Here is a 20,023-nt window from a genome sequence, read left to right as displayed (position 1 = left end):
ACATAGAAGAAGAATGTCTTGAAGCCATTTGAAGATGTAGAAATGGAGCTTAGAGCAGACATATATTTGAATATGTATATTTGGGAGTAATCTGTGTAGAGATGATACTTGAAGCCATGGTAGATACTGAGATCACTGAGAGATCATATAGAGAAAAAGAGAAAAGGGCCAGGAAAGGTTCCTGGGAATATCAAGAAATTTTGGGACATGATGGATAATGCTGTATTGGAGACAAATGGCTCAGTCAAGTAGAAAGAGAACCATAAAGAGAGGAGATAACATATAGTTTGTTGATATGAACAGATAATTTACAGAAGAGGAAAAACAAATCAATATTAATCACTTGGAATAAAGGCCAGTGGGAAAAAACTTCAAAGAAATGCAAGTTAAAACAACTCAGAACTTTTGATTCAATAATTCTATTGTTGAGATATACCACTAAAGCAGAGGTTCTTAACTTTTTCTGTGTCTTGTGTCTCATTGACAGTGTGGGGAAGTCTAGGAATCCCTTCTTAGAATAAGATTTTTAGATGTATAAAACAAAATGTATAGGATTATGAATGAAATCTATTATATTGAAATAAAATTTTCAAAATGTTTTAAGAACAAATTCTTGGACCCCAGATTGAAGATCTTTGTCCGAAAGTTTTAAACAAAAACAAGAACTATCTGTCCAGAGATTTTTATAGTACTCTTATGTGTAATTATAAAAATCTGGAAGCAACTGACATACCTATAAGTCAGCATACATTGGTATACCAGAAAATTATAATAATAACTACAATTTATACATTAAGGTTTATAGAGCACTTAAAATATTATCTCATTTACGTCTTCACAATAATACTGAAAGATAAGTGCTATGTTACTACCATTTTACAATTGAGGAAACTGAGGTAAGTTTCGTGACTTGCCCTAGGTCATATAACCAGGAAATGTCTGAGACTAGATTTAAACACTGTCAAAGAGACCTATAACATGGAAAAAGTTAAGAACCCTTGATTTAGGGGTATATCTCAACAACAGAGTTATTAAATCAAAGATGCTGAGTTGTTTTAGTTTGCATTTCTTTGAAGCCTTTTTTCACTGACTTTTTTTTCTTTATTTTTATTTTTTATTTTTTATTTAAGGCAATGGGGTTAAGTGACTTTCCCAAGGTCACACAGCTAGGGCATTATTAAGTATCTGAAGCTGGATTTAACTCAGGTCCTCCTGACTTCAGGGTTGGTGCTCTATCCACTGCACCACCTAACTTTCCCCTGCCCTTTTTACAAGAGATTGTTATTGATTTGTATTTCTTCTTCTGCAAATTATTTGTTCATATCAACAAGTTATGTTTCAGGCCCAGCTTTTCTGTTTGTCTTTTTCACCATCATTGTCTCTCTTTCCACCTATCTCTATTTCTCTGCCTTTCTGGCTATATTTAGCAGTTTTTAATTATATATAATTTATCATGCAATTAATATTTAAATATGAGATTAAAAAGTTATTTGAGAGAACTTTTATAAAGTAATATGTGGTCCAGAGGAATCTTGTCTTATTTTGTTGCCTCTGAATCTACAGCATTTATAATGATTTGCCTTGGTGGACCAGATTTTCAAAAATGACTTTGTCCTTCTAGGATCACAATGATCCCTTTGCAAAATGTGACAGTATTGAAAGGGAAGTTTTCTGTACTTCTACCGTTATCTTCCTTGGATTTCTTGAGGGAGAGATGTGAAGGAAATTGAGGCTGAGCTGTGGCAATCAACTAGCTGCCTATTTTATTTATCCCATCACTGGAAAACTCATGGATGCCATAATCAGAAATACCCAGAGTCTGGGATGAACCTTCTGATGAATCCCTAGTGAAAGAAAAGGAGAATCCTTGTCCCTCTTCTTAGTTCTTTCCTTCTTGGAAGGGAGATTGAAATCCCTTCCCCCCCCCCCCATTCCTTTGAGAGGGGCAGCAAGGATAATTCCCCTCTTTACAGAACATTCAGGTCAGAGAAAATGGGCCTGAAGGAGAGATAATTAGCAGTGACTATCTTTGATCACTGGGTAAAGGACAATGTGTCATATTTTCATTTTCATTTTAATCTACAATTAACAGCCAACATTATCTACTGAGTGTCTAAACTATACATACAGAGGACAGAAATCAGAGGAAATGAATTACTCTAAAGAAGATGTGATCATCCAAAATATAAAAGCTCTGTTAGCTGGGACCAAAAATGCTTTTATTTCACATTTTAATATTTCATTTCCTTCCCTAGATACAAATTCAAGATAGTAAGGAGCTAAATTTCCCATTGGAATAGGGCATTCTGCCATTCTGAGACTGGAAGTGCTTTCTTGTTTATGCAGAGATCTAGGCAGGCATTTGGAGGGGACTGCTCCTTGAGAACAGGGATTGTTTCATTTTGGATTTTGGGTTTTTTGGGGGTCTTTGTAGCTATCTCCTGGGCTCTCATGCTTTGACAGAGCTATATAGGCATTTTTAGAAGATTGTTACCTAGTGGTTAAAGCCACTCTGAGATAATTGGAACTCTTTGAATGGATTGCCAATTTGATAATATGTGCCAACCAAGCTACAGATGAATATTCCTCCTGTTTATGCCACATCTAATGGAGATCTTGGGGTAAGCCCAGATCATCTAGGATAGTTTTACTCATGTAGAAAACTCTGGGGACCTGCTTTTGGGAGAGAGAATAGGTGGGTATACAGTCATTCTACATTGACCTGACCTCACAGCTGGGAGCAGTTCTTTTCTGTTGACCATGTGGCTAGAATTGTAGAACTGTTTGTGACAGTAAAACTAACTGAGCACAGTCTATTTTGTAATAAGTGTGAAGGATACCTTCCCTCACACCAGTTGACACCATTGAATAAGAAGGCAGGGCCTGAGGACCTCCAACTTAGATATAGGAAATAAGCTTGGAGAGAATAGAGTTTCCTTACCCCCATCACACACACACACACACACACACAAACACACACGTATGCACACACAACACAGGGGAACTCTGAGGGGGAAGGGTAAAATAGAAAAGATTGGCACTCAGAGGACACAGAGCCAACCCATCTAACATCTACAAGTGCAGAATAAAAAACAAATAAGGGAACTGTGAAAACTAGAAGGGTAAAATGCACATTTTTGAGTTCCTTTTACTTTTTAAAATTATTTCACTTGTTATTTTACTTTTCCAATTACATATAAAGTTAATTCTGAACATTTATTTTTTTGGTAATATTTTGAATTCCACATTTTTCTCCCTCCCTCCTTTCCCTTCACAAGACAACAAGTAATCTGATATAGATTTTACATGAACAATATGCGTTCCTTTTAAATAAGAATGAACAAAGAAAGGGGCAAATTATGACATTTTATCCAGAGATTATGACATTTTATCCGGTGATGCATTTATTGAAAAGGAACTAGTCACAAATCCTCCCTTGAAATGTCAACACAAAGGGGTAGCTTGTGGTAGTGGAAAGGTAACTAGAGGAATTGAGAGTCCCTGTTTTAATTTTCAGGCATTTTTGTAACTAATTATGTGATCTTAATCACTTCACTCATTGAAGCCTCAGTTTCCTTCAGGGAGACTGTGTAAATAAATAATTCAGGAAAGCAGATCAGGAAACATGTGTGGCAGTGGGTGAATTGGCCTCCAGGGGCTCTCTCTGGGAAATTGAATCTAGAGATCACCTGGGGAGACAATTCAATCTCCACCACATGGATCTACTACCCACAGAATGTTTTTCATATATAGGTATTCCTGTTTTTTGAATGTTAGCAAATATGAATGATAAGTTAGTGCACCAAATTCCTGGCAGGTTTTTGTCATATTTTCTCAAAAGATACTTTAGTACAGATATCATCAAGAACAACTAAAATATTTACAAAGGAGTCATCATAGTAAAAATGTTTGTGCGCACTGCTTTAAGGTCTATTCTAGCTAGAAACTACTATCATGCTATTTTTGTATGTCTTGTTCATATTTGTTTGCATATTTTAAATTCCTTGAATCTAAGAACTATTTTTTGCCTCTTTTTTTATTCTTAGCACTTGGTACATTTGTTGCTGTTCAGTTTTGTCTGTGTCTTTGTGATCTTATGGATCATGGACTTATAACATGCCAGCCCAAGTCTGACCAAGTTCAAGTCTGTTACTTCCTTGATCTTATCTATCCATCTTATCCTCTGCCATCTTCTTTTCCTCTTGCTTTCAATCTTTCCCAAAGTCAGGGTCTTTTATAATTAGTCCCATCTTTTCATTGTGTGGCCAAAGTATTTAAACTTCAACTTCAGAATTTGACCTTCCATTGAATCGACAAAATTAATTTCTTTAAGTATTTACTAATTTTTTTTGCAAGGCAAAGTGGTTAATGACTTGCCCAAGGTCACACAGCTAGGTAATTATTTAAGTGTCTGAGAGCAAATTTGAACTCAGGTCCTCCTGACTCCAGGGTCAGTGCTCAATCCACTGTGCCACCTAGCTGCCCCAAGTATTTACTAATTTGACCTACTTGATGTTCAGGGGACTCTCAAAAGTCTTCTCCAGCAGCATTGTTTGAAAGTGTTGTTTCTGGGGTGTCCAGCTTTCCTTATAGTCCAACATTGCTCCTGGAAAGACCACATAGCTTTAACTATATGGACTTTTGTCTGCAAGGTGATGTCTCTGCTTTTTAAGGATGTTGTCCAGATTTGCCAAAGTTTTCCTTCCAAGGAGTGCCTTTCAATTTTCTGACTGCAGTTGTTGTCTGTAGAGATCTTTGAGTCTTCAGAATATAAAATCTGACACTGCATGTATTTCTTCTCCCTCTATAACCAGGATGGAACCAATTGCCAAGATTTTAGTGTTTTTGATGTTAAGCTTCAAGCTAGCTCTTATACTATCTTCTTTCACCTTTATCAAAAAACTTCTTGATTCCTCTTCACTTTTTCTCATCAGAATGGTATTGTCTGCCTATCTGACCTAAATTCCAGCTTTTGATTCAAAGAACCTGGCATTTTGCTGGATGTGTTCTGCATAAAAGATAAATAAATAAGGTGAAAGTATATAGTGTTGTAACACTTCTTTTCCAACCTTAAACCAGTCGATTGTTCCATATTTAGTTCTAACTGTTCCTTCAGGGTCCACATATAGGTTCCTCATGAGGCAAGTAAAATGATCTGGTACCAAGTCTGTAAGGACTTGCCACATTTTGTTGTGATCCACTCAGTTAAGATTTTGGTGGAGTCACTGAATCAGAAGAAAAACAATTTTGAGCCCCTTTACTTTGTCCATAATCAGTGTATTTTGGCAATTTGGTCTCTAATTCCTCTGCCTCTTAAAAACCACTCAATTCTCGGCTCATATATTGCTGAAGCCTAGTTTGAAGAATCTTATGCAAAACCCTTCCTGACATTTGAAATTAGTGCAATTGTTTGGTAATTTGAACATTCTTTGGCATTGACCTTCCCCAGGATTGGTATGTAAAATGATTTTTTTTCAGTTTAGTGGCCACTATTGAGTTTTCCAAATTTTCTGGCATAGTGAGGACAGTACTTACAACAGAATCATCTTTCAGGATTTTAAATAGCTCAGCTGGAATTCTTTTGCCTGTATTGGTCTTATTGTTAAAACCCACTCGCTTTTGTTCATTATTGGTATCTGTGCAGTTAAGGTCTTTAAAGTTCTGTTGTGTAATCTTGCCCTCTTCTTAATCTATTCTACTTCTTTTAAATTCCTTTATCATGGCCATTTTTATATGAAACTTTCCCTTTTTTATCTATAATTTTCCTGAAGATATTTCTTGTTTTTCCCCATTCTATTATTTTTCTTCTATTACTTTGCATTGCTAATTTAAGAAAAACCTGATCTTTTCTTGCTAATCTCTGGAATTTTATATTCAGTTGAGTATATCTGTCACTATCTCATTTACCTTTTTCTCTCCTTTTTCAGCTATTTGTAAAACCTCATCAGAGATTCATATTGCTTTCTTGCTTTTCCTTTTCTTTGGGAAATGGTTGTGGCTCCCTCCTGTACAATAGTATGAACCTCTGTCCAAGGTCCTTACGGCACTCCTATCAGATCTAGTTCCTTAAATGTATTCATTACTTCCTTACATGTACTGCATTACTTCATATTCATTAGGGATATATTATTTGGTTCACGGTCTCATGGTTTCCCATCAATTTAAGTCTGAAATTTATAATAAGTAGTTCATAACCTGACTCACAGTTAACTGATTTATAGAGCTTTTCTAATTTTTGTTGCAAAGTATATAATCAATCTGATTTCAGTATTGATCATTTGGGAATGGCCTTGTGTAGAGTCCCCTTTCTGCCTTGTGACAGAAGGGCCAACGACCCTACAAGTTATGCAGTGCAGGGCTAAATAAGACGGGCAGGGCATGGTGGGGAGTTTTGACAAAAGGTGATCTACTGGAGAGGGAAACAAGAGAAAACCCCACGGATGGTATTAAATGATAACTGGCATCGGAAGATGAGCCCCTCAAGTTGGAAGGTGCCCAGCAGTTACTGGGGAAGAGAGGAGGGCCGCTATGAAGGACAGCTCCGGTTCCAATGAAGAGGCTGGGCCAAGGGCCAAAGGCGGTCAGATTCAGGTGCTTCTGTGAGGCAAGAAAAGGTGAATGTTAAAAGGATGAAGTTCATCGGCATCTGCCAGGCCTATGGACCCAGTCAAACAGGGAACGTCTGGTGTGCCGTGAACTTGAGGAGGGCAGGATGACTGGATTTAATTCAGAGTCGCCCCTTGGGAGAGATGGAGCAGGCAATGAAGGGGTGCGAAGGGCAGCAGCGGGGCCCCTCTCGTGTTTAAAGCCAAGGCAGCTCTTCGGGGGAATGGGAACGGGAGTGGGTGCTCTCCTATGCGATGCCAAAGGCCAAAGCGGTTCCCGAGGCCTAGCGCTTCTAGAACCTTCGGCAGAACGAGCGGATGTGAATGCTAAAGAAGGCCTGGAGGGCAGGCTTTCCCGGCGGGCACACACGTGCCGGCCTGTTGTCCGTGGGCACGCGCACGCGCGGGAAGGCGCGGCCCGGCCTGCCTCGGGGCGCCCCGCCCCCTCCTTCCCAGGCGCCCCCGCGCGCCCCGCCCCCGCCCCTCTAGCTCTGGCACTCGCCTGCTCCCCGCCCCGGGCCCCGCCCCCTCCACGCGCATCTCCGCCAATCGCGGGCCGCGCCGGCCCGGTGACCCCTTCCGGCCCCGCCCCGCCCGCCCCGCCCCGCCGGCCTCATTGTTGCGGGAGGCGCCCGAGGTGAGCGCGTCCTCCCGCGCCGCCTCCGCCCCCCCGGCCGCCCGCAGCGCGGCCCCCCGGCCCGACGCGCCCGCCATGGACTACGACGAAGGTGAGGCCCCGGCGTGGCGGCGCGGGACCCCCCGGGCCGCCTGTGGACGCCGCGGCTGCGTGGGGGGCTGCGCCCCGCGCCCGGGCCTGGGCCGCCCGGGGAGGGGGCGGGGAGCGGCCTGCGGCCGGGGGGGGGGCGCGGGGGGGTCACACACGTCCCCCCAATACACGGCTCACAAGACCTCCGCCCAGGACACGGGTCCGGCGCGGGGGGCGGGGGGCGGGGGCCGCGCCGGCGGGCAGGGGGCGCCGCCCCGGGCAGACGTCCGCACCCAGCGGGAGGCCAGCGGGCAGCCTGGCACGGGAAGCGCGCCATTTTAGTAGGATGCCCTTCCCGGGGCGCCCGCCTTTGGCATTCTCTTAAAAAAGGTGGCAGGGTTGAGTTTCCCGAGAGTGTGTCCCTTTCGTGGCCCTTTCCACCAGGGCCCGATTCTGGGCTGGTGAGGAGCGACAGGGCACAAGGGCCCGCAGTCGCCCCGGCTGTTGGGATATCACGTTGCCAAGGACGGGATTCGGCCCCGGGCACACCCCAGCCCGCTGCCCGGGGGCGGCTGCACTTGAGGCCGTAATCCTCAAACTCCCGGGCTGGAGACCTTGGCCGAGGAGGAACGCAGTGTTTTGTGAAGCGCGGCCCGCCGGAGCCGTAGCCTTGGGATGGGATGGACGTGTTCCTGAGGCCTGCATTCAGAGCTCCCCTCCGACGTTGTGGATCACAGAGAACTCCCGAACTTTCTCGTCTGAAACGCAGAAATTAAACCAGGCTCACACAGGGGCAGAACAGGTTTCATGAGTGCAGAACACTGCCCAGGGGGTGATTGGAGTCTGCCGGGATGGCATGCTTGCACTGTGTGTGTCAGAGGCCACCTCCTGACTCCAGAGCCGCTGTCCACCCATTATTAAATAAAGGGTCCCTCCTACAGCGTCTGACACAGCGCCAGCAACCTTCAAGCAATCAGTTGTAGTGCGATTATTTTTGCTGGGGAAGTAGGTAGTGTTTTGATAACATTTTTGTTCGTGTTAGGCATATTCTCCTAAATCAGACTCAGTTCTCTGAAAAATGAGACCTTTATCAGAAACACTCATTGCAAAATTCCTCCCCCCTCCAGTTTTTTCCTTTTTAATTTTATCTTCATTGTTTCTACATATAACAAAAATTTTCAAATTTTATATAATCAAAATGATCCATTTTACATTTTGTAATTCTCTCTTTATCTTATTTTGGTCCTAAATTCTTCCCTTAGCTTTTGTCTATATTTTGGTATAAAGTGTGCGATGTGGACCTAGATCTAATTTCCTTTTTTTTTTTTTTTGCGGGGTGGGGGTGGTGGTGGTTGCAAGGCAATGGGGTTGAGTGACTTGCCCAAGGTCACACAGCTAAGTCATCATTAGGCGATTGAGGGTAGATTTGAACTCAAGGCCTCCTGACTTCCATCGCGGATGCACCACCTAGTGGCCTTATAACTAATTTCTTCTCTACAGTTTTACATTTTATAACAGCAGTTCTTATCAAATAATGAGTTTATTTGGAACTCAAAACTTAAAAAAAACTGTTAAATTGTTTAATATATAATTATAGAAAAATAAAATATTACAAAATAAATTTTAAAAGTAGACTGACTTTTCTATCAAATTACCTTTTTTGATTATGTTCTTATATAGCATTTAAAGCTTCATGGTTTACAAAGGAGTTTCCATATAATAATACTATATCCATTTTATAGTTAGAGAAACTGAGGCTTAAGGAAGTTGACTTGCTCACTCTCCCTCACAAAGCCAGGAGTTGAACCCAGATGATCTTATTCCAAAATTCTTGCTTTTTTTCCCCCACTGTCACATTGCATTCTGATTTTTAAGGGGTTTTATTAGGCAATAGAGGAACTGTCATTACCTCAGGTAGAGAACTCTCTTCCTACTTAGATCATCACTAAACTATGACTTAGTAAGTTAAACAATTTGCTCCAGGTCAACACAGCCAGTAAATGAAGTGATATTTGAATCTAGATCTCTACTCCCAAGCCTAGTCCACTACTCAACTGACACTGCCTCTAACAAAGGAGCTCTTCGCTTTTATGTGTCATGAACTCCTGTGTTCTGTGGCAGTCTGTTGAAGCCTGAGGACCTCTTCTTTGAATCATTATTTTAGATTCACCAAGGAAACTTGATAGTGTTTCAAAAAGTCATTAAAATTTAAAATAAAACCCTATTCACAGATCCCTCAGGTTAGGAACTCCCTACTCTTGAGAGGATTGTTAATCTAGGCCTCAAATATTTAATTCACTTCACCATCTGCATTTGCTATTGGAGGGCTTCCTTTTAAACATTTTCTCCTCCTTTCTTCTTTTTGCCCTAAAACAAAAAACTATTGGAGGGTGACCTTTTTTAAATTAGTATATTCATCGCCTAACAATATTTTGGATATAATATATAATTAATGAATATTTGTTTAATTGATTTACTAAATTTAAACCACTTATCTCATTTCTATTTTCTAACACAGGTGTTGAGGGTTTTCTAGGTAGGCACCTTTGTTGTGGAATATCTCTTGCTGCTGTAGAAGTTACAACTCTTTGATTTGTTAGGGAGTTTTTCTGTGTTGGCTGCTGTTTTAAGTAAATATATTTCTGAGTGGGGCTTGGGGATCTTTTGGTGTTTGACAACTTTTTGTTGTAATGAAATTTGAGCTGTGGTAGGTTTTAATTTTTCCAAGGGATCTCATTATCAAATGCATTCAGATGTGTCATACTATTCCCACCAAGTTATCTTGTATATATTTGCATATTGTTCTTGGGTTGTTTCCTTCATTAAATTATGAGCTCCTTGAGGGCAGGACTGTGTTCCCCTTTCTTTGTATTTCCAGTGTTTAGCACAATGTCTGCCACATAGTAAATGTTAAATGAATGCAAAGTTGAATTCTTAACCATCTTCACGTCTCAGATGACTCATTTCAACAAAATAAATGCAAAGGGTAAGGGTAGTCTGGGGATTTGAACTGATTTCAGTTTACCTAGCATTTATGTCTCTTAAGAGGATGCCGTTTAATAGAGGGAAAGGGACCTGAGTCAGAGGGTCTGGGTTCATATTCTGCCTCTGATGCTTCCTGTGTTACTTAGTATGTCTTTGCCTTTTTTTCCTCATATGTGAAGTAGAATTGGGCCAAATGGCCTCTGAAGTTCCTTCTGGCTTTCAATAAAAGCACCTTTCTGGAGTTTTAGACAGAAAGACAAAATGAAGAGTGAGCCCTATTCTTTAAGGAGCTCTCATTCTGCTGGACTCAAAAATGAAAAACAGCACTTTCCCAAGAATATAGTGACTACATTCTAATAAAGGGATCAAATAGAAATACAAATTGATGTGATACAAGGTAGGCTGTGATAGGGATCAAGGGAGAGATTCAGAAAATGTAATCTCTTTTAAGAAAAATTTTATTTATTTAAGGCAACAGGGTTAAAGTGACTTGCCCAAAGTCACACAGCTAGGCAATTATTAAGTTCTTGAAGCTGGATTTGAACTGAGATCCTCATGACTCCAGGGCTGGTGTGATATCCATTGCTCCACCTAAGCTGTCTCTTTCTTCCTCCCAAACAATGTAGTCTTAAGAGCATTTAAGATAGAGAAATTATTTTTAATTTAGGGCAGGGGACTCAAGGAAGGCTTAAAGGAGAAAATGACTTCTGATCTGGACCTTGAATTAAGAGGATTTCAATATACATCTTAAGATTTGGAAGGAGACATTGAAGACCATCTGTATAATTGCATAGAAATGGGAGAAGACTGGATAAACTTTCCTATGATTAGTTTTGGCAGTGATATTCGGTGTGTGAATGGAAACCTGAAAAACGGAGAATTAGGTTGAACCCAAGATAAATTGGACCCAGTCTTAAATGTAAAACTAAGGAACATATATTTTATCCTATGAGAAAAAGGGATTATGCATTAAAAATCTGTGCATTGACAAATGATTTTGGCAGCCTTGAACTGCAAAGGGTAGAAATTGGAGGCAGGGAAACCAGTTAGTTTTTTATTAGTTTAAGGGAAAGTAGTGAAGTGAGTTTGGAGCTATGGCAGTTAACTGTATGAGTGGAGAGTAGTGGATGAGGATAATTCTGTGGTAGAATCTGGCCCCTGGGGGATGTGAGTAGGGTGAGGGAGAGGGAATAGGTGAAGCAAAGGTCTGGAGTGATTGGAAGAATGGCAGTTTCCATTGGGTTGAAGTCTGATTTGACAGAGAAGGGGCTGATTTCAGTTATTTTAGACAGGTGAGGTTGAATAGCTTATAATTATGGTATTGGGCAGCAAACAAATGTATGATCTGAGCTAAGAGAAGTCAAATGTAGGGGAGATTTGGAATCAGGAGCTCCACTCAAAGCCTCCTTTCAGAGATGGTCCATGCCCTTCTTCATTCCAAACCCTGCTTATCCCTTTGAAAACTCAGGCTTCAGAAATGACATCATCAGGAAATTCATCATCCTATGAGATTGGAAGTAGAAGCTTCTCTCAGATCCCTTCCCTTTGATTAAAAGGGAGAAATTTTAAAGCTACTGTTTCCCTGAGCAATCTGGCTGTTTCCTGAGTTTGGCATAACAATTCTTTGTGCCCTACCCTTTGCAAAGTGTATTGCTTGGACCTGCACCTGGGAGGGTTTTAGCTCCCCCTGGTTTCCCAGGGCCATCTATCATATGTTCACAATCCAGTAACTGCCAGGTATTGCCCTCCTGTTCTCATCACAGGACTTCGGTTCTATACCCCACAGGGTACTTGAGTACTCCTCAAGACTTGAGACAGCAGCTTTTCCCACGGGACCCAAGAATGCCTGTATTGTTCCTAGAAATGCCAACCATGAAAACTGTCTCAATACCTCAGAGTGATTGTGTTGTGAGCCAGCCCCTCTCTTGTATATAAGTGGCTCCAGCCTCAGCAGGTTAAGCCCTTCTTAGGAGGGAGGCTTCTACTTGCGGGCTTTGTTTTTCCCACTTGGAAATTAATCTTCTGTTTGTGGCCAGTCTCTTCTGTCCCTAGCCTGCTGTGTGGCCTCCAGCTCCCCACAGGCTAGATGCTAGTTGACAGGATCAACTTTGGCACTCAAACTTGTACCCTTGGTGTATCCTCTGCCCTTCTGATTACTGGGCTGGACTGTGGAACAAAGAGCTCCTCCTACAGCCTCCATTGCAGACTTTTAGACCAGTCAGTCATTTCTTCCTTTCCCACCCATCCGCAGCTATGTGGCGCGGTGGATAGAGCACTGTCCTTGGAGTCAGGAGGATAGGAGTTTGAATCCAATGCCTCAAATACTTGATACTCACTAGCTGTGTGACCTTGGGCAAGTCATTAACTCTGATTGTCTCACATCCAGGGCCATCTTCAGGCACCCTGATTCCAATCTGGCACTGGATTCAGATGACTATGGAGGAGAAAGTGAGGTTGTTGACTTAGCACAATATCCCCCTTACTCAAATCCAGTTCATGTGCTTGTCATGGCATCACCTCCCTGATGTCAAGGACTTCCTAAAGGACTCATTTGCACAGAACAGATTTCATCATGGACCATGCTGAGACTTTTCTACACTGCTTCTTGCTTTGTGTTGTCTTTCCTAATTAAATGGTAAACTCCTTGAGGGCAGACTGTTTTGTTAGTATTTGTATCTCTAACACCTAGAACATAGGAGGAACTTAATACAAGTTTATTCACTATCTGACATTGCCAGGGGAGAGAATATAAAGAGAAGAGAAACTGTGAGAGCAGGTCCTTGTGTTGTCTGAGAGTAGATTAACCAGTTAAGGGAAAGAATTGGTCAGGCAAATAGTATATTACATATTTTAAAGCAGTGATAAACTTTTAAGTTAATTTTGTAACTTTAAATAGATGATTATTTATTAAAGATTATCAAGCAAAAATTGGGAAACTTGAGAGGGAAATTATCTGACATTTGCATTTTTTTTAATCTAGGCATACCAAGTTATTATTTATACATTTCTTTACAAAAAACAAGCCCACAGTTTTTACTTTAATGCATCTGTGATCTGTTCATTGTGTGTTCTTTGCCTGTGTGCTGCTTGCCCTTGTTCTCTGGTATATCATTTACAAGGTAACGTCTAAATATACTACATTCTTGTATTTTTGATTTTTTTTTTAAATGTATAGACCCATGTCAGTGAGCATATTGACTGCTCTTTAATCATGTTTTGTTCTTACCATGTGACTTGTTCACCTTTTTTTTTTTTTTAGGTTTTTGCAAGGCAAACGGGGTTAAGTGGCTTGCCCAAGGCCACACAGCTAGGTAATTATTAATTGTCTGAGACCAGATTTGAACCCAGGTACTCCTGACTCCAAGGCCAATCAAGTGCCAACTTGATTTTAACCGTTATCTACTTACCAAGTGCTGTGATTATCCACTATGCCACCTAGCTGCCCCTACCATTTTTTATTATTGTTATTTTGATCTGGTTCTGGCCAGATCCCTGTTTTTGACACCTCCTCTAGTCATTATGCCACACTTTCTGGACCGAAAAAGGACAGGATTAGGGTACTTGATTTAAGATACCCTGGGGAATATTTGTCCTAAATAGAAGTTCCATAACAGCAGCTTGAGGACAGATTCAGACAATTTAAAAATGGAACTAGAACGTAGACTGTTTCTAAAACACCTTCTTCCTACCTCCCAAGTCACTCAACCAGCTCCAAGAATGTCCTATGAAGTGAAATGCAGAATTTTTTAAGGGTAAAAATGTTTATCTATTTTGGTCAGGGGTGGTTTTGAATAATTGGAATCTAAGGTTTAAAATAGGATTTTTTTTCATTAAAACATTTGTCTTGTGTGTGCTGTTCTGTAGTAGGGGATAGTTATAAGACATGTTAGGTGGTGACTAATCTTTTTTTTTTTGCAATTGTCAAGTATATGAAGCTAAAAGTTATCTATTGGTTCTCTTTAATTTTTTTAAATGGAGTCTTAGAATAGCCTTTGTGTGTTCGACTGGGGAGACAAGCCAAATCCATCATAGTTAACCACCACATGATGTCACTGTTAAATGTGTACAATGCTCACTTCATACAGCATCAGTTCACATAAGTCTTTCCAGGTTTTTCTGAATTCAGCCTGCTGATGATTTCTTAAAGAATTGTTCAGATTTCATATATCACAATTTGTTTAGCCGTTTCCCCATTGATGGGCATCCTTTCAATTTCCAATTCTTTTCTTCTACAAAAAGAACTGCTATAAATATCTTTGCACATGTGTGTCTTTTCCCCTTCTTTGTGATCTCTTTGGGATATAGACCTAGTAGGGATATTAATGAATTCAAGATTATACAATTTTGTAATCCTTCGGTCATAGTATGGTGTTATAATTTAAATAGTGATTTCAAACATGGTATCTTCTTATTCATTATACTTCCTCAGGGTCAGAGGTAGGCTTAGGAGGATTGTAGTCTAATGATTCCTTAGAACCTTTAGTTTCAACATCCATCATCATCATCATATCTACTACTTATATAGTGCTTACTGTTTGCCAGAGATCTTTACATTTTTATTCCCTTTGATCCTCAAAACAGTCCTGGGGGGTAAGCTCTGTTGTCCCCATTTTACAGGTGAGGAAACTTGAGGTTTACTAAGGTGAAATGACTTGCCCAGTTTCACACAGGAAGTCTTTGAAGGTTGGATTTGAGCTTACATGATCCTGCCAGGCCAGGTATATCCACAACATTACCTAATAATGTCCCAAGTATGGCCTGCTAACTAATTGGTGGCCTGAGATCCTCTCAGGGGTTCCAATAATTATGAAAATCATTTTTTCACAATAATTTTGAATTATTTTAATTTCTAATAGTAAATGATCATATAACCTACATAAACAAAAATTCTTTGGGAGTCCTTAATAATTTTTAAGAATGTTTAAGGGGTCCTAAGACCAAAAAGTGAATTGCTGCTTACATCTGTTGCGGAATCTTAAAATAATTATATTGCTAGGAATTTCATTCTTAATTTGAAGGACCAGGAGATAATAGAAGGCAGAAGTTGTAATTTTTGTCTAAAAGGAGGTTTTCAGAACATTTGAGTCATGACAGTTTGAATTATTTTAAGCAAATCATAAGATATATAAAAAGAACAATTTCCTTTTACAGAAAGATAAATTATCTAGGAAATTCTGATGGAGCTATTTTTTTTTTGTTTAATTTGTTATTTGTCTTTAATGCTTATCAGCATGCTGGGAGTGAACTGTGCACTTTTAATTTTTGAAATTCGTAAACAGAATGAGTTCCAGGGTCAGATGCAAAGGACAGCTCATTTTGTATTGGTCTGGAATTTGTATCAAGTGTTAGAAACAAACTCTCGCATTTAGAATGAGCAGTACTGATTTTTTTCCTTCTCTTTTAGGAATAAATCGAGATTATGGCCATGGATTTTATGGAGGTTTGAAACTTAAAAATTTTTATTTAAAAATTCTTCATAACCCTAGCAGTAAAAGTGAGCTTAATTTAGTTTCTTTTTTAATTTTTATAGGGATGGATCGTGACTATGGCCATGGCTCCTATGGGGGTCCAAGGTCCATGGACTCCTACCTAAATCAGTCCTATGACATGGACAGTCATAGTGGTGGTGGTGGCGGTGGTGGTGGTGGCGGCGGCGGCGGCGGTGGTGGTGGTAGCAGGTAAATGACTTAATCACTTGACCAAATGATTCCATAGTTTAATTTAAGATTCAGAATAAAATCTTTTAACTTAAGTGTTTCGTAGGTGTATTGGCTGATACTTGTCAGCAAACTGACGAATTGAAAACTTACCTTGACTGTCTAAAAGGTATAATGAGTAAAAAAATATACTCTAACCTTTGGTTTCTGGGAAGTCCTATATAACTAAAAAAAAATAGGAATGTTTATAAAATATCTTAATGTCTTTCTAAAGTGGAGCTTAATTTAAACCATTGTCTACTAATCAAATCAAGTGCCAACTTGATTTTAACCGTTATCTACTTACCAAGTGCTTCGATCAACTGTGAACAAAGATAATTTTAGTGCTTTTATAAGTAGCATTAATTTTTTTAAAGCTTTGTTAATTATTTTTCTCAATCTATGCTTAAGTGGGAGTGGTAGGAAAAACAGCAAAGCATTTTTAACTAGGATGATTTTATGTAAACTTGTTTAGCATTATTTTACATCTAAGGAACATACTTAAGATAGTTTTTCATGTTTTTTATTTTAATGTATATTTCCAAGAATATATTTTAATTTTAAACTTTTTCTTTTATTTAAATCATATCCAGGTTATTTTATTGGCAGGTACTGCTTACCAAAAACATATATTTTTTTGATAAATAGCATACTTGCTTATTTTTAATTTAGGCATAGTATTAGTTATATTCAAATGTTGCTACTATGTATGACTTAAGCTTTTAGTTGACCCCCCCCCCAATAAGGTTTAGGTTAATCACATTCTGGACAAAAGGGGATCTACTGTCCCTTAAGGCATAAAGCATCCTATTGAATGTGAGTAAAAGTAAATTGGAGGGAAGGGAAACTGGTATTCTCATTCCCAATTTGTAGGGACTGGGTTCTTTGGTGATAGACTGGATTTATTATCACTTTTTCCCTGTTAATAGGTGCTGCCTCTCTTAGTGTTTTGATAGTTGTCAGTTCTTATCGAGGGGAAAAACCAATTTTTTTGGAACTTGATGGGTTTCTGAAATAAATAGTACCTTCCATTTAGTAATCTGCAAATGATTGAAATAATGTAAGATGCCTTAATGTTTTAAAATGTCTATTATTACTATATTGCATGAAAATGTGCATTGAATATTTCTGTAGACATTTTGTGTTGTTTTCACGTGTAACTTCAACTTTTCTTCATAAACCTAATTTCTTAATACAATATTAAGCAATACTTGTAAATCATGTTTCTTGGCAATTAGTCTGTTTATATAAATATGAGTGATTTATGTGTTTAATTTGTATGATGACAAAGATTTTTTTCTTCTTTTGATTTCTGTTGAAGTTCTGATTAAAACTGAGAGGAGATTATGTATTCCTCTCTATAGGGTAGTTTCAGGGGACTGTAACCTTTTTTTTTTGGCCAGGAAATTATTTTTAAAGTAATTGATGACATGTATGATTCGTCATTCACAATGCATAGCCTTTCTCATCTGCCTTGCAATTTCATAGGTAGAGGGCATGTATTGGAGATGGATGTTTTCAGTCATATTATGTACCTTATCCTTTTGAATTTGTTAGACTTAGTAGTCTACAAGCAGAAAGAGGTTGAGGATTGACTATTTACCTTGACCTCAAAAATTGGCAGATTGTTAACGATTTGTTAACAGAGAGAGCCTACAAAATTTTAGACGCATCAGAGGCAATTAAATAGTTTTGTGATATAGAAATTTGGTGTGCTTAAGTTTCAGTTTTCTGTTCTATATAGCTTATGTCTGAGAAGCCCAGGATAGTTTCCCAATTGAAAATGAAGGTGATGTAAATGCTATATATGTTCCAATGTTAGGTATAGTTCAAAGAAGGAAGATCAGTTGAATATCTGGTGAATTTTAGCAAGTGCCTTTTTTTTTTCTGAGACTAGGGCTGGGCTTAAATAATGATAGGAAAACATTTTCTTTTTAATTGTAAAGCCATTGAGAAGTAGTTATATCAAGTCAAGGCTTATTAAACTTGACTCTTAGAAGCTGACTCAGATAACATTCTATCTGGTCATGTGCCAAATTGCCCAGCCCTAATCAAGTTTAAACAAAACCAGAATTGTACAAATCAGTATAGCATAACGAATTTTAGTTGATAAATGTCAACTGATAATTTGTCTTTTGAAATGTCTAACATTAGTAAGCTTACTTTTTTTTTTCCTTCACTGTGCAACTTTTCCAGGTTTGGACCTTACGAGTCTTACGACTCCGGGTCTTCTCTGGGTGGGCGAGATCTGTACAGATCTGGCTATGATTTTAATGAACCCGAACAAAGCCGCTTCGGAGGTAGTTATGGTGGTCGATATGAGAACTCCTACCGGAATAGCCTTGACTCTTTCGGAGGTAGAAACCAGGGCGGGTCTAGCTGGGAAGCACCTTACTCCCGTTCAAAATTGAGGCCTGGGTTTATGGAGGACAGAGGAAGAGAGAATTACTCTTCCTACAGCAGTTCTTCTTCACCCCATATGAAGCCTGCACCTATAGGCTCTTGGGGGAGAGGAACGCCTGCTTATCCTGAAAGTACGTTTGGAAGCAGAAACTATGATGCTTTTGGAGGACCATCAACAGGCAGAGGCCGAGGCCGAGGAGTAAGTACAACAGAATCTTTTCAGATTCTTTTTGCTAGTCACTCTTTTAAACCCTTTCAAGACCATAGTTTTAAACGTGGATCATACACTGTTTTCATCCCACTGTACCTATGAACAAGCATAAGCTGCGTTGTAAACAGGTTCTTCTGAAGTTGCCAAAGGGTGTTTTCTAGTATGTCCTTGAAAATGAATGGTGGTAGGAGAGGAGTGGTTCATAAAGTTTTCCCAAATCTTTTATTGGAAAGGTGAGGATGATACAGGTTTGGTCTAAAAGGGGTTAAAAGGAGTTGCATTTTTCTTGTAAACACGAGCATTTTTGCTGGTGTGATATTGGATTATGGTGAAAGGTAACTGAAACCTTTTAAGGTTTTGAGTAGGTTAAAGGTGCAATGTATGACCCAAAAAAAGTTTTGCTGATAAATTCTGGTAAGCATAGTTACCAACAAATTCCACATTAAACGGTAACAACTAAAAAGTTGGAAGCATTTTATTTTTGCTAAATCAAATTTCTCTTTTGGGGCAGAGGGTTGATGGTAGGGTGTTTGGAGATGTGTCAAATAGATTGTTTGATGTTCAGTTTAATTTTCTATAATGCAGTCTCTTGCCATATGTTTCATTGGTTGATTCTACCATCCCACCCATAACTGGTTTTACCACTGAAGATTAGTTTATTATTTACAGGTACTTTAATATTTTGATTGCCTCAGTGTGATTGTATTTTACAACAAAAAAAAGTGTGTGGGGCAGCTAGTTGGTGCAGTAGATAGAGTACCTACCAGTCCTGGAGTCAGGGAGATGTCAGTTTAAATTTGCTCAGACACTTAGCTGGGTGATCCTGGGCAAGTCACTTAGCCCTGTTTGCCTCAGTTCCTCATCTGTAAAATGAACTGAGGATCTTTGCCAAGAAAATCCCAGACAGGTTTGAAAAGAACTGAATAAAAACCAGGACCAAAACTGTTGTGCATTAAGTTAAAATTTAAACGAGTACTTTTTGCTAGGTTTCCTAATTGTTTCATTTTAAAATATGTAATTAAAAATTTATTTATAACCTGTATTCATAAGAAATTTAGTGAGAGGATTGGGGATTATAATGTAGTTTGTCCTATAATGAGTATATGTAGAATTGGGTTATATTGTAGCTTGGTTGTATAAGAATATTGTATCTGTTGTTTTTTATTAAAATGGATTTTTTAAAAAAGTCAAGTGCTCATTTTTCTTTGCAAAAGGAAGATACTTTTGAACACATAAAGGAAGACACATGCTTTGCTTGTTAAAGCCAATGGCACAACAAACTTGTTCCTATGTAAAAATTTTGCATATTTAGCAGTTAATGATTATATAAAATGCATTGCACCTTTAATGGATTATCAGTGAAAATTATTTTTAACCATGAACCTGTAAGTCATTTTGGCAACTTTGTTCTGTGGTT

General features: G+C 39.2%; 1 protein-coding gene across 4 annotated transcripts in view; it reads left to right on the top strand.

The window, feature by feature from the left end:
• Positions 1–7,216: 7,216 nt before the first annotated feature.
• LOC141512620 (DBIRD complex subunit ZNF326-like) overlaps positions 7,217–20,023 on the top strand; it is a 38,261-nt gene continuing 25,454 nt past the window's right edge. For 2 of the 4 annotated variants that reach the window (XR_012475547.1, XR_012475546.1), the window contains exon 1: positions 15,980–18,594. Coding sequence is in view for 2 of the 4 variants with exons in the window: in XM_074221701.1 (XP_074077802.1) it covers positions 7,318–7,333; positions 15,701–15,736; positions 15,827–15,974; positions 18,189–18,594 (606 nt within the window). In the remaining 2 variants the exon portion in view is untranslated. The other 2 variants (XM_074221701.1, XM_074221700.1) reach the window with 2 other exon arrangements.

The sequence above is a fragment of the Macrotis lagotis genome, chromosome 2, assembly GCF_037893015.1.
Source record: "Macrotis lagotis isolate mMagLag1 chromosome 2, bilby.v1.9.chrom.fasta, whole genome shotgun sequence".
NCBI classification, from domain to species: domain Eukaryota; kingdom Metazoa; phylum Chordata; class Mammalia; order Peramelemorphia; family Peramelidae; genus Macrotis; species Macrotis lagotis.
The sequence above is the reverse complement of the archived record's forward strand: the minus strand, read 5'-3'. Positions and strand labels throughout refer to the sequence as shown.